Genomic DNA, 15,442 nt, shown 5'->3' on the forward strand with positions numbered 1-15,442 from the left:
CTAAAATATCTTTTCAGCCCTAACCGGTTTGGCTCAGTGGATAGAGCATCGGCCTGCAGACTCAAGGGTCTCAGGTTCAATTCCGGTCAAGGGCATGTGCATTGGTTGCGGGCACATCCCCAGTGGGGAGTGTGCAGGAGGCAGCTGATTGATGTTTCTCTCTCATCGATGTTTCTAAATCTCTATCCCTCTCCCTTCCTCTCTGTAAAAAAATCAATAAAATATATTTTAAAAAAAATCTTTTCAAAGACACATTTCATTCCTTTTAAAAAAAAATATGTTAATAAATATAAAAATGGGAATATGTTTAGTGAGAAACACAAGATAGATTTCTTCTGTTAAATAAAAACCTTTTAAAAACTGCATATATATTTACCATCAAAATAAATGAATGGTTGTCTGAAACTGGTTTCTCTATACTTTTCTACTGAATTATCTTTTTAAGTAAAGATTACTAAGCTCAAACTAAATGCAAACTAACTCTGGCATAAGAATAAAAGGTGGAATAATAGATGGTAGCCTTTCTGATACTCCCCAAAGCAATAATTTTAAACTGAGGAAATGTGGCTCTCCGTGTTTAGAAGGCAGTAATGAAAAAAGGAGAGCTTTCTGACTTGATAATTTCGGTTTTATTTTAGACCGGAGGCCCAGTGCAAGAAATATGTGCACTGGGGCGGGGTGGAGGGGAGTCCCTCAGCCCAGTCTGCACCCTCTCCAATATGGGACCCCACAGGGACCAGGCCTAAACCAGCAGTTGGACATCCCTCTCACAATCCGGGACTGCTGGCTTCCAACCGCTTGCCTGCCTGCCTGATCACCCCCTAACCACTCCCCTGCCAGCCCGATTGACGCCTAACTGCTCCCCTGCAGGCCTGGTCGCCCCCAACTGCCCTCCCCTGCTGGCTTGATTGCCCACAATTACCCTTCCCTGCCGGCCATCTTTGTGCAAGGGTGTGATGGTCAACTTGCATATTACCTCTTTATTATATAGGATAGTTAACAGAGTATTCTTTCACATATCACTAAAACATAAGAAATTTTAAAAGTTAAAACTGGATATTTGATTTTTAAAAAGCACTAACTCACTTATAGTAAGCATTTTGGGAATGTGTTGGTGTATCATATATAAACCAGAGACCCAATGCACGAAATCCATGCAAGAGTAGGTCTTCTTTCCCCTGGCTGCTGGGTCCCAGGCTTCCCTCGGATATCTGGTCTACTTAGTATATTATGCTTTTATTATTATAGATGGCTTAGAAACATTCACATAGGTGTTGATGAAAGCAAAATGCTAGTATTCCCATCTCATGGCTGCCACCTATGCACAGGCACAGTGATAAATACAGAGTTCTAGTTTACCAGAAAGGCTGAGGCCAGCACACAGCAGGGAATTTTGCTCTATAAGGATTCATTTAACAAAATCCCAACTATGCAGAAACACAAATTAAATAGCAACCATTAGTGGAGAAACTCATGTCATATCTCATAGCAGGTCTCATTCTATGTTAGGGCTAAACTTCAGAGTACAGTTTGCTGGTTTTAACACGTCACCCAATTTTTGAACCCTTTGTTGAAAATATTTGTATTTAAGTTTTTTTAAATTAAAGTTTTCAGATATATAAAAGTAGAGAGAAAGGTAAAATTAACCCTCTTCCCAGATTTAATGATTATAATATTAATGCCATATTTTTGTTTCATTTATCTTTTCCTGTTACAGAATTTTAAAATAAGACCCCTCACATCAGATCATCTAAACTCTAAATAGTTCTATATGTAACTCTATAAAACAAGGACTTTACAAAACTACAATTATTCCATAATGCTACATTATAAGTTCAGACCAAAATTTCCTGATGTTTCAGAAATGTCTTTCTTCAGTTGGCTTATACTAGGTCAGGCTGAAATGAGGTTCAGTGATTGTATTTGAATGTGACTGCTACTTAAGTCTCGTAAATCTAAAAAGATTCCCCCCTTTTCATTTGCTTGGCTCACGGAAGGGACCATAGTGGACTCACACAGGATGCTCCACATTCAGAATTTGTGCGAGGGGTTTCTCAGGGTGGCGTTTATACATCTTCTAACTTTAATACGTTCTGTAAGCAGAAAGTTAGAGCTCAAAGCTTTCCGGTCAAACTTTTGTGGTTTATGGATGATGTTGAGTATTTCATATCATGTCATATCACCACTTTTATAGTTGTTAAGATTAAACAGCCAATTCAAGTGCTGGCAGTCTGACCCTTCTATTTTAAGTTCACCCTCCACCGTTCTCCCAGAACAATGGTTCCCAGCCCTTGCTGCACACTGCAATCACCTTGGGTCGGGGCTTAGAAACCACTGCTGACTGAGTCCCACGCCCAGATATTCCAATTCCATCAACCGAAGTTATAGTCTAAATATTAGAAATTTAAAAAGCTCCCAAGGTGATCCTAATGTGCAGCTAGGCATGAGAATATAGAGGTTTTTGCATGCATTGACAATCTTTGCTTGAATCAATTATTTCATTAGGGGATGCATATTAGTGATTTTTTTTTCCTTCAAAGTTTACTGCTCTTTCTACATTTATCAGGAGGAATTCTTTTGGCATATTTTAGAAATCTTTATGGAGTTAGTAAGTCTAGGGTTATTTGGTTATCCTGAAATACAATCTGTATACGATAGGCAAGATGAATTGTTAATTCTTCTCTTTAATTACCAGTAATTAAATTAAATTAATTATGAATAAGGCAGTGGTGCACAAACTACAGAGTGAAATCACTTGGGACTCTTTAAAGTCTACTGGTGCTGGTTCAGGCCCCAGATTTTTGAGTTATGTAGGGGGAGGCCTGGGCATCAAATTTTAACAGCTCCCCATGCAATTCTAACGTGCAGCAAAGCTTAGGAACCTCCAGAGTGAGATGTCTGTACCCTAATTACCTCCAACGGTGATTAAAAAGTTTGGTTTTTGCTTTTTTTGGCAGTGGTTGTTGCATTTAAAAATATATATTTTTTTATTGATGAGAATCATTGATTGGCTGCCCCCTGCATGGGGATTAAGACTGAAACCTGGACATGTGCCCTGACCAGGAATCGAACTGTGTCCTGGTTCATAGGTTGACGCTCAACCATTGGGTAACACCGACTGGCTGGCTGTTGCATTTTTGTTGATAGCAAATGCATCTGATCATTTTGAACCAGATATAAAAGAAGAAAATTGAAAGGAAATACGACAATTTTATTAAATTCCAAGATCAGGTTGATTTCTAATTTTCATAAGAACTAATAAAGTATGCATGCATATTAGCATAACCAATGGACACAGACACTGGGGTGGTGGGGGCTTGCCCAGGGTGGGAATGGCTGGGGGGGGGGGTGGGGGGCGCGGGGTCAATTGGGGAAAAAGGAGACATATGTAAAACTTTAGACAAAAAAACAATAACTAATAAAAAATAAGATTATCATTGGTAATGCATGAAGTCTCCATGGATTGTTCTGATTTAATAATTATTTCCTTAAATATATTGTTTAATCTGTCCATAAAATGTGTAAGGAAATTTAAAACAAATACTTTAAAGCCTAATAACTTATTAAAATTTAACATGTTCATAAAGATTTACATTCCTATACCCTGCTAACATAGTAGGCATAGATAAGTATATGTAGGAATATATAATTATGGGACCCATTTGGACCTCGAGAGAGTTGGCATGAAGATTATGTTAAACAAAAGCATCAGCAATTTAACAGATGCCTTCCTGGAGCTTTTCTTATTTTTTTAAATTTTATTTTTCAACCACAGTTTACATTTAATAGCATTCTGCACCAATGGCTAAAGTTAGAAGCTAATATAATAAGGGAGAGGGAGGGGGAGAAAAGGCTTCTATGGGAAGAACAAATTGGTTTCTAGGGAACAAACAGGAGATAAGTTTGTGATGTTTGTATATACAGGTGGTCTTCCTTTCTTCATGTCATAAAACTTCTACGGAGAGGACCCAGGCCCCGTGGGTGAGCCAATGACCATGGTATGGGGGAGATGTAGGAATGAAGGAAGTTTTTACCTTTTACTCCAATTTCTTCTAGACTTATTTTTTAAAATAAGAAGCATGCCTTGCTTTTGTAACAAAACATTAAAAAGTTAAGAGACCCCTTAGAGTGATGGTCAGGAAGCTATAGCACTGCAGTAGTGATAAGAAGACTGTCACAGCCCTGGGGCTAAAAAGGCCTGCATGTAAGGGAGGAAAAACTTGGACTCTAGGGATGATTTTAACAGAAATTTGCATTCCTCCTGGAATTTAGAAGAGAAACAGCAAGGATTATATGATACAATTTTGTCATCTGTACAATTTATAGCCATAATAAAAAACATCCAAAACCCTAAAAAAATAGTCCTTTATACATGATTGCTACTCTAATAGCCTATTTATAAACAAGTATAATATAACTTCCTACTGTAGCTACTTTATAAATTCAGTACATTCCTACTGAGGCATAAAGTGTTCCCATTTAAGTTGGAGTCTTACGATGTGCTGATGGTTTTTTGTGTTGTAAATTATTTGTTCCAGATGAAGGAAAAAAGAAAAATTGACTTAGGGCTAGTCTTTCATTTATCATTTATCCTCAGTATTATTATTCTTTTCTAAACCTACCCCAGTGAAAGAAACTTGTGTCCACACATTTTAGAAACAAAATTTAACTATAGAAATAAAATACAAAACCTAACCCCAATATAGTACTAGTATATATTAACTATGTCAGTATGTGCCACAAAATCATGATTTAAATGGATGGTATGTTAAAATGATGGTACTTAAATACATATTCTATAATAAATGAATGTGGCACTGTGAAATTAAATAATTTTATTAATTTAAAATTGCTTTTACCAAAACCATTTCCCTTCCCTTTCATATTTATTGTCAAATATCAAATATCCTAACTGCATGGAATTGTTAATATTTTCTCTCCTATGCATTACCTATTGTAAAAGACCCAACTAAGTCTATTCATCCTTTATGCCTCTGGGTCAACCAGAAATCTCCCCATTTTTGCGATCCTGTGTCCTTTGATAACTCGTTGCTTTATTAGATACTCCCATCTTTAAATCTCTTTAATTTCCTTATCTATGAGTATTAATTCTCACTTAATCGAGATACATAATTTCTGCTCCTGCAACTATTTCCTGAACATTTTCTTCAAGTGAAAGAGAGCCTGACTCTGGCCTGGTGGGAACAGACAGTGGCATCAGCTCTACTCCTCCTAAATCTACAAGGAGGGGGAGAGGGAGGGGCGGGTTTTCAGGTGGACGCGCTCCCCCTCCCTCAAAGCCAGCAACAACCTAGCCTAGGATCTCGTGATTTTCTTTACCCCTGGAACAGAAAAACTGTGACGTTGTGATTTGTGACAAAATTCAGTTTACAGGATGTGGCTGGCAGATTTAAGCAACAACCAATGATAACTTTGATAAAAGAATTCAATTTATGGCTTCAACAGCTTCTTCCTGGTGGGTAGCACACACAGTGTATGGTTATTTCTATGACTGAACTGGTTTGCTTTTTCTTGGAGGGAAGTCCAAGGTTTTTTCTTTAAAAGCTGTTCTGCACAATGTTTTCCATCATGAAGAAGTATAATTACATGTGCATCTATTTGTATGCTCATTTTCCTCAAGACCTATTATTGTAATATGATTTTTCTGTGATTCTGGTGTTTATTTTATTTTTTTATTATATTATTCTTAACTACCTCAAACTTTGGTGGAACATAAGAGACTGTACAAACACAGAAATTGTTAAAAAATATGAACAAATGAACATGAAAAAAATGCACATTTAATAAAAAAGAAAGGAACACTGAGATAACATTCCCTCTTCACCCCTTTTTAGCAGAATATACATAAAACACACAAAAATTAATGGTTATAAAAAACACAAGGCAAAGAAAAAGACAAAGCCAACACAAAAAGTGACAAGCCTTCTTCATACAAAAAGACGATCATTTATGTTTTTAGACGGTATGTATGCAGTACTGATAAGCTAGAAAATACAGAATAACGAAGAGAGAAGGCCACAGGAAGGCAAGGTGACAATAGAGCATAAATGGGTCAGACCAACTTTATTATTTCTAGGGAAGCATCTCCTCAGTCTCCTTCCCAACCAGCCTGGGAAAATAAAATGTTTTGTAAAATAGACAATTCTTTCCCAGGAGTTGGGGAAGCTACTTCTTTGAGCATCTAAACTGAAAAAGCTTTGGCTTGTTTTCATTTTATTTTTTTACTTTCAAACAGCTTACTATCCCTAGTACAGGTTAAAAAACAAGGAAGCAACCAACCAACCAACAAACCAACCAGAAAAAAAAAAAAGCATTTCTGATCCTGTTGAACTGAATAAAAAAGAAATGAAAACCTTTTCTGCCTAGGGCATCCTGAGCTCTTAGAAAATGACTCTGCAGGAATTAGCTCTATAAAAACAAAATTCAGCAGCTGGTCTCCGTTTCTGGCACTTCCACAGACTGAAACATTCTGACAACACCTGAGTAGGCAGGGAGCTCTCCCAGGTAGTGAGAGATCAAACCACTGTTAGGCTAACAGCTCACATTGCTGAAAAGCTTTCAAAGTGCTAAACGTTTCAGGTCAAATTTATAATAAAAAAGGTAGAACAATTGTTTGCAAGTATGTGCAAAATATTAAAGAAATAGGAGGAACAATAACAGACATTCAATCTTTGGTCCTTTTGTGTAATCTTTTCTTATTTAGGAAACCAGGAAAATTGAAGAAAGATGTTTCTTTTGTCAAGACCTAGCCAAAGACAAAGTAGACTGAAGACCTTGTAACTATTTTGTTTCTTTACATTTAAGCCACTCTGCCTCACTCAGAGTAGGACTGCTAAATTTAAAACAAGATGGTTTTCATATTACATTCAGTATCTTTGTGTGCAAACTGGTAATGAGAAGACAACAGTTAAACTTTGCAATAAAAGTAGCAGCAAAACTGTCATTTTAGCCTATTATTTACTTACAATCAAACTTCTAAAGGGCATCTATAACTACTTAGAAAAAGAAATATGAAATAAATCAATTTACTCTTTTATTCATACAATCAAATTTCAGTTTTCTACCATATTATAGCTTATTGCCATGGCTGAAAAGCAGGCAAATCTAAAATAAAACCTTCAAAATAATAACAAGTAATAACAATCCTATATAATAAAAACCTAATATGCAAATCGACCAAATGGCAGAACGACCGGTGGAACGACCAGTCGCTATGACGTGCACTGACCACCAGGGGGCAGATGCTCAACACAGGAGCTACCCCCAGCCTGCAGGCCCCAGGCCAGCCAAGGCAGGTGCCAGTGGGGGCCTCCTGATCGCTGCTGGTCACCTTGCAGAGAGAGGTGACTGGTGGTGGTGGCAGGGGACAGGGCTGGCTGGCAAGCAGGTGGCGGTGGGGGGGCAGGGCTGGTGAGTGAGCGGTGCCAGGCCAGCAAGGCGGGTGTCAGCAGGGTCTCCCCCAGCCCCCCATCACCCTGCCAGTCGCCCCACAGATCGGCCCTGATATCCAGCCAGGCTTAGGGACCCTACCCATGCACGAATTTCGTGCATGGGGCCTCTAATAACAAATAACTAGTTAAGATAATAGAAAGTGAAATAAGTATCAGTTGTGATTTGTGTTTGAAGGTTAATATACTTCCCCCTCCACACCAAAAGAAAAAAGCATAAGTAAATGTAATACCTCCCAGGTCTGAATATGAGTTTGGGCAAAAGTACACTCTGACAAAAGGCATGAAGCACAGTTATTAGGTGTGAATTGGATGAGGCAGATTAATTACTGTCGCTGTATTTCCCTAACATTAAAGTATTTGGGGAGCTGTTTGTGTGTATGTGTGTGTCTCTGTGTGTGTGTAATATTTACATATATAACATATTTTATTGATCTATATTTAGTGCATTAGTAAATTGTGAAGGTGGTGGTCAAATGACTGAAGCTGAGTAAATGTATTGAAGGGTAGAAGAGGTAGAAAGAGTGCTCAGTGCTCAACTATCTCATGGCCTATCATGTGTCTTCATAATTGAAGGTCATGCTCTCTATATGTAAATCAACACAATTATGCACTGTGCCTCCTGGCTTTTTGGTAGTTAAAAATCCACACCTGTCACTCCTGCTCAATTCAGCATGGCAGACTGCTGTGGGTTAGGAAGAGAACAACACGGAAAAGCCAGGGCGTTTCTGCAGCTCTACTTGAGGCAACATTCTGGTGAGGCTGTATCTCCTTTGTGGTTTCAGCTAATGCTGGAAAAAAAACCCCTGCCCCATCTCCAAACCACCTAGCCCTTCGCCCTTGCAATCCTAGAAATGGTAGCAGCTTCCATTAATATGATTAATCTCTTGGGTGCTTCATCATGCTGTTCAACTCTTCCAAACCTTCCAACCCACCACACTTTCTTAACTATAACTTCCCTGTATCAAATCCCTGATATTCAGCTATGGCAACAGCTCAGTTTTCCTGACGGCCCTGGAAGATACAGCTGTTATCCTTGGGCTACCGAGAACTCTCACCTGTCAAACACTAACCCTTCAGTAGAAAGGGGCAATACAGAGGTACTTTAATATTTTGTAGATAATTAGAAATATAAATGATGACACTAATGAGAGAATATGAGAGGATCAACCTCATATCCCTTAAGGGAGGGAGAATACAATCTTTTTCAGGAAAGCAACTTGGTTACAGTTATTAAGAGCCTTGAAAAATTTCCATATACATTAAATAATTTTCTTCTTAAAAATCTAGCTTAAGCCCTAACCGGTTTGGCTCAGTGGACAGAGCATTGGCCTGCGGACTGAAGGGTCCCAGGTTCGATTCCAGTCACGGGCATGTACCTTGGTTGCAGACACATCCCCAGTAGGGGGTGTGCAGGAGGCAGCCAATTGATATTTCTCTCTCATCGATGTTTCTAACTCTCTATACCTCTCCCTTCCTCTCTGTAAAAAAACTCAATAAAATATATTTTTAAAAATCTAGCTTAAGGTAAATCAAAGATGCAGATATAATTTTATATACAGGGATGTTTACCACAATGTTATGAGAATGAAAAATTAGAAACCTGCAGATAATGTATATACTTAATAGTTTTTCTTTAAAGCATCCCCCCAGCCCCAAATTGTAGGTTTACACAGATATACGTTCACTGAAGAGGTCAAGGATACTTGATTTAAACATTGACACTATGTGCAAGACAGCTATTAAAGGCTCTCAAGAAACAGTTCTGGAACAAATTAATGATGCAGTATTAAAGATGAACAGAAGAAATTTATATTAAATGGTAAAGTTTCACCAAAGCCCATTAACAAACGCAGTATGGTGTGCCTAGCATTTTTCTTTAAACTAAAATTTTCAAGTCACTTTTTAACAGTTCATAGCTCTGAAGAATGTTTGTCAGGTGACTTTCTGCTCAAAGGAATTTCAGTGGCTCCCCCAAAACCTGCAAGAGGAGAGTTCAACATTCCTGATATTTGCAGATCTCTATAATTTGACTCATTGTGGCTGTCTAGTCTTTGCACATCTTATCATCTCCGAAACCAGTTTTAAATGTTTCCACGTGACATTTCTGCTCTCTCTTCTGCTGCCTAATGACAACGCTCTCTCTACGTCAGGCCCTGGGTTCCAGGCCCATCTTGTCTGCAAAGCTCTCTCAGAAGCAGGTTGTATGTTTATAACTATGCTTCCCACATAATACTTAGCTGGCAATTAACCACATATCATTTCATGGCATGCCCTGTATTGAACTGCTCTTTGTAAGTCTCATTAGATAACTTTTCACGTCTCTGCCTACTCAAGGGTTTGCGCAAACACTACAGTTCTTGGGAATAGTGCCTTGATAAACAGCAGAGTGCCCTGTATGCACTGTAAGTAACACAAGACTGCTGGCACCAGGGTCAGGCAAATGCAGATACCAGGTATTTGGTGACCTGAGTCTTAAGCAATTCAAGCCTTGTTTAAAAACTGCCAAAGTATTTAGATATCAAAGCCGATTCTAGGATGTATACATCCTTTACATTATAAGCTCCTGGCAGGTGAGGATATATGTGGGTTGTGCCCATCACTGTCTGACCAGCAATGTGTACAGTACTGGGTCCATGATGTGACTGCTCAATAAACATTCAATGAATGGAGGCTAAGACGTCAAATATTTCTGGAAGTGGCAGATGCTCTTCTCAATTCATATTTGGTATGAGGTGAATTTAGGGTAAAATTGAAAAATAAAAAGAAGCTTCCAGACTACATGAGAAGCTATCAGATATTCTACATAAAGAAAATGACCATTTCAGGTAACTCTTCTGAGTATGAGAAACACTGTGAAAGAAAAAACCTTGACTTATACAAATAGCCAACTTACACAGATTATACAATAACCTTTGTGAGGAAATCTCCTGTGTTTTCTTATGATATAAAATTTTTGGTTATTGGGTTGATATTAACAGTGTTGATGTCCAATGCTGTAACCTTATATTCTTTACCATTGACATATTCAAATCTATTCAATTATTTTTTTAAAAATTAAGCATATTAAAAATTATTATTTCAAAGCAAAATAGCTCATTATTGTTACAATTAAAGGATTTGCTTGTTTGGCTTTTTAGTAAGAGGTGGTAAATCAAAAAGCATGCTATGAAACTATTTGTGTGTGTGTGTGTGTGCGCGCGCACGCACGCGCAAAACATAATAAAGATTTTTTATATGATAAAAACTCATACCTGCTGATCTCCAAGGAAATGACTTTTCAGTTGAGCTAGAGAAAAAGAAGGGGGAAAAAACATTTACTTCCTTTGTCATGAAATTTAACTGTGAACCCATTTTGCATATACACATTGAATTTTCACATTTAATTACATGAAGCATAAAAATCTGAAACAAAATTTAAAATTACTCTTTCAACTAAGGTAAATATTTAACCTTCTCCATTAATTTGAGACAAAACTGTATGTCTACTTGGAAATTAAGGCAAATACAGTGACATAGGATTCTCCTTGGATAAGACAAATAAACTAGCAAAAGTACATATGGTAATCATGCTATTTACTGTATATGATATACTATGTTGCTTTCTGTGATAATATGCAAATTCCATATACATACAAAAAATTTGTTAAAAACGTCATTTGTTTTACTAATTTTCCAAAGAAGCCCTAGATACAATAGACACAAATGTTAAGGGGGTCAGTTTGACCCAACTGAGTTGACCCCTATGAAATTTAAGTCATAAAACTTAATATAAAAAATATAAGGTTCTGATTGCAAGAGTAGGAGAAACCAAGATGGCGGCATGGGTAAACACCGGAGATGGCTGCCGCAAACAACCACTTCAAAAATACAAATAAAAGACGGAATGGACATCACCCAGAACCACAGGAAGGCTGGCTGAGGAGAGATTCTTCAACTAGAAGGAAAGAGAACAGCATACTGAGGCGCAGTGTGGAAAATACAAAGGTACGGAGGTGCGCGTAGAACGGGCTGGTAGCTGAGGGCGGAGTTGTCCTTTTCAATCAGGAGGGAGTCTCAGACTCTGAGCTCCAGATCCGGGCGAGTCTCTAGGGACTCAGACTCAAACGGGAGAAGCGGGATTGTCTGGCATCAGTCGGAACGTGAGGGCAGCTTTCTCTCCGTCCGAGGTTTGCAGCGGTTGCTGGGGTTCTGAGAAGCAGAGCCTCTGGGAACGGGACTGAGAGCAGCCATAACTGCTCCCTACGCCCACCCTGTTGATCCCGTGCGACCTGCCCCGCCCAAGCCCTGCGCAGAGCCATTTGCCAGATAGCCTCAGGCAAAGGCTAGATTAGCACCTCTCCAGAGGACAGAAGTTTTTCCACTGCAGACACAGCTGATTCTCACAGCCAGTTGGCCTGGTGGTCAAATCCCTCTAGTATTAACTACAACAATCAAGGCTTAACTAGAACAAGACTGCGCACAAAGACCACAAGGGGGTGCACCAAGAAAGCATAAAAAATGCGGACACAAAAAAACATGACAGAAATGGAGGATATAGAGCTAAAAAACGCACTTTTGAGGGTTTTCAATAATGTGCTAGAAGCTGCCAACAAACTTGATGAGAGCCTCACGAAATCTAATGAGACCCTCGATGTTGTGATAAAGAACCAACTAGAAATTAAGCATACACTAACTGAAATAAAGAATATTATACAGACACCCAATAGCAGACCAGAGGAGCGCAAGAATCAAGTCAAAGATTTGAAATGCGAAGAAGCAAAAAACACCCAACTGGAAAAGCAAAATGAAAAAGAATCCAAAAATACGAAGATAGTGTAAGGAGCCTCTGGGACAGCTTCAAGCGTACCAACATCAGAATTATAGGAGTACCAGAAGATGAGAGACAGCAAGATACTGAAAACCTATTTGAAGAATAATGACAGAAAACTTCCCCCACCTGGTGAAAGAAATGGACTTACAGGTCCAAGAAGTGCAGAGAACCCCAAACAAAAGGAATCCAAAGAGGACCACACCAAGACACATCATCATTAAAATGCCAAGAGCAAAAGACAAAGAGAGAATCTTAAAAGCAGCAAGAGAAAGAGACTCAATTACCTACAAGGGAATACCCATACGACTGTCAGCTGATTTCTCAACAGAAACTTTGCAGGCCAGAAGGGAATGGCAAGAAATATTCAAAGTGATGAATACCAAGCACCTACAACCAAGATTACTTTATCCAGCAAAGCTATCATTCAGAATTGAAGGTCAGATAAAGAGCTTCACAGATAAGGAAAAGCTAAAGGAGTTCATCACCACTAAATCAGTATTAGACGAAATGCTGAAAGGTATCCTTTAAGAAGAGGAAGAAGAAAAAGGTAAAGATACAAATTGTGAACAACAAACATGCATCTATCAACAAGTGAATCTAAGAATCAAGTGAATAAATAATCTGATGTACAGAATGAACTGGTGATTATAATGAATCAGGGACATAGAAAGGGAATGGGCTGACTATTCTTGGGGGGGGGGGGGGGGAGTGGGAGATTCAAGAAGAGACTGGACAAAAATCGTGCACCTATGGATGAGGACAGTGGGTGGGGAGTGAGGGCGGAGGGTGGGGCGGGAACTGGGAGGAGGGGAGTTATGGGGGGAAAAAAAGAGGAACAAATGTAATCTGAACAATAAAGATTTAATTAAAAAAATATGTATAAAGTTCTACAAGCCAGGAGAAATTTTTAACTATATATTTTTCTTGGTTTACACCCATTTAAAAACATATCTGTGTCCCTCTGCTCCCTGCCATCAATATAGGAAAGCATGGTACGAAGGGGACAGTGTGGTAGGAACAAGAGGCTGGATTATAAGCATTTACTAATTGCTTGGTTACTAGTACTTCACATATATTATCTACTTTATACTACTCAGAACAACCTTAGGGATAGGTAGATTATCTGTGTTTTACAGATAAAGTAACTGGACAAAGACTTATGTTATATACCTGGAAGAGCTGCGATGCAAACCCAGGATGGTCTGATCCCTAAGTCAGGGCTTCTCATCACTGTGCTGTATGCTAGAACAGCTTGTGACCCCATTTTTGCATTAACACATACATACATACAATATGCCTAGAAAGAAGTCTAGAAAAGTAAAAACCAAAGTAGTAAGCAGTTATCTCTGTGGGGCACAATTAAAAGGATTTTTCTTTTAAACACTTGCACTTTTTTTTTGAAATCAGAATAAAATACATATTGAAGTATTTTCATAGCGTTGATTAAATTTAAGGAAAAGGTGTGTGACTTTGGGCTTAAGGAAACACTATAAAATAAAGGACTTGGAACAGAGGAAGGGAACAATCCTTTCATTGCAATAGTTTTAAGATTTTAATTTCTTTTAACCCCTGGCTACCCTCCCCATGGTCACTAAATGGTTACTAGAACTCTTGCTGGTTAAAAACTGGAGGCTGAGTAAGAACTCCCTGAACTTCAATTCTGTGAGTGATTTGCCTTTTCTTCACCAGAGGCACAGCAGGCCACATTCCAGGACCTTGAAATTAGCTGCAAGCAGGGAGCATGCTCCCAAAGAATGGAGTCAATCAGCTAATGCTAATCTTTAGCACTTCAGTGATGTCCCTTATCTGATGCATTCCTGAATTCCAAAGGACTGATGAGATGGAAAAAGGTGAAAATCTGGTCAAATACCAGTAAGGGCACATTTGTCCTGCTCCTGAGGGTACTTTATCTTTGATTCTAACAGTGGCTCCTTAAACCTAATTTCAACTTCTCTGGAATCTTTGTCTTTTAATTCCATTATCTAAATTAGTTTTCTAAGCACAGAGGTTGGTATTTATTCAACTGTGTTCCCATCAAGATGTTCACATTTTTTTGCCAATACCAAAATACACGATGAATTAAACTGCCATCCAGAAATGATTAATATGACAAGTTTCTCAGAAATATCATGAGAAAGCAAGATGGCGGCATAGGTAAACACCAGAATTTGCTGCCTCGAACAACCACTTCAAAAATACAACTAAAAGATGGAACGGACATCACCCAGAACCACAGGAAGGCTGGCTGAGGAGAGATTCTTCAACTAGAAGGAAAGAGAACAGCATATCGAGGCTCAGAGGAGGCGCAGTGTGGAAAATACAAAGGTACGGAGGTGCGCGTAGAACGGGCTGGTGGCTGAGGGTGCTGTTGTCGTTTTCAATCAGGAGGGAGTCCCAGGCTCTGAGCTCCAGATCCGGGCGAGTCTCTAGGGATCAGACTCAAATGGGAGAAGCGGGATTGTCTGGCATTGGTCGGAACGCCAGGGCAGCTTTCTCTCCGTCCGAGGTTTGCAGCGGTTGCTGGGATTCTGAGAAGCAGAGCCTCTGGGAACGGGACTGAGAGCAGCCATAACTGCTCCCTACGCCCACCCTGTTGATCCCGTGCGACCTGCCCCGCCCAAGCCCTGCGCAGAGCCATTTGCCAGATAGCCTCAGGCAAAGGCTAGATTAGCACCTCTCCAGAGGACAGAAGTTTTCCCACTGCAGACACAGCTGATTCTCACAGCCAGTCGGCCTGGTGGTCATAACCCTCTAGTATTAACTACAACAATCAAGGCTTAACTAGAACAAGACTGCACACAAAGACCACAAGGGGGTGCACCAAGAAAGCATAAAAAATGCGGAGACAAAAAAACATGACAGAAATGGAGGATATAGAGCTAAAAAACGCACTTTTGAGGGTTTTCAATAATGTGCTAGAAGCTGCCAACAAACTTGATGAGAGCCTCACGAAATCTAATGAGACCCTCGATGTTGTGATAAAGAACCAACTAGAAATTAAGCATACACTAACTGAAATAAAGAATATTATACAGACTCCCAACAGCAGACCAGAGGAGTGCAAAAATCAAGTGAAAGATTAGAAATATAATGAAAGTTTACTATCTTCTGAGTTTAAAACTTACATTAACTTTAATGAAACACCTCTGCAAGACTTTTT

The 15,442-nt window shown here is 39.1% G+C and overlaps 1 protein-coding gene across 5 annotated transcripts in view; it reads right to left on the reverse strand.

Annotated features, from left to right (window-relative positions):
- The window catches only part of PKP4 (plakophilin 4), a 245,882-nt gene that overhangs the window by 68,024 nt on the left and 162,416 nt on the right, over positions 1-15,442 (reverse strand). For all 5 annotated transcript variants that reach the window (XM_070422943.1, XM_070422942.1, XM_070422945.1 and 2 more), the window contains one exon: positions 10,724-10,758. In XM_070422943.1, the coding sequence (XP_070279044.1) occupies positions 10,724-10,758 (35 nt within the window). The remainder of the gene's footprint in view (positions 1-10,723; positions 10,759-15,442) is intronic.

The sequence above is a fragment of the Myotis yumanensis genome, unplaced genomic scaffold (assembly GCF_028538775.1).
Source record: "Myotis yumanensis isolate MYYU_CA2020_CCGP unplaced genomic scaffold, mMyoYum1.0.hap1 SCAF_8, whole genome shotgun sequence".
Taxonomy (NCBI): domain Eukaryota; kingdom Metazoa; phylum Chordata; class Mammalia; order Chiroptera; family Vespertilionidae; genus Myotis; species Myotis yumanensis.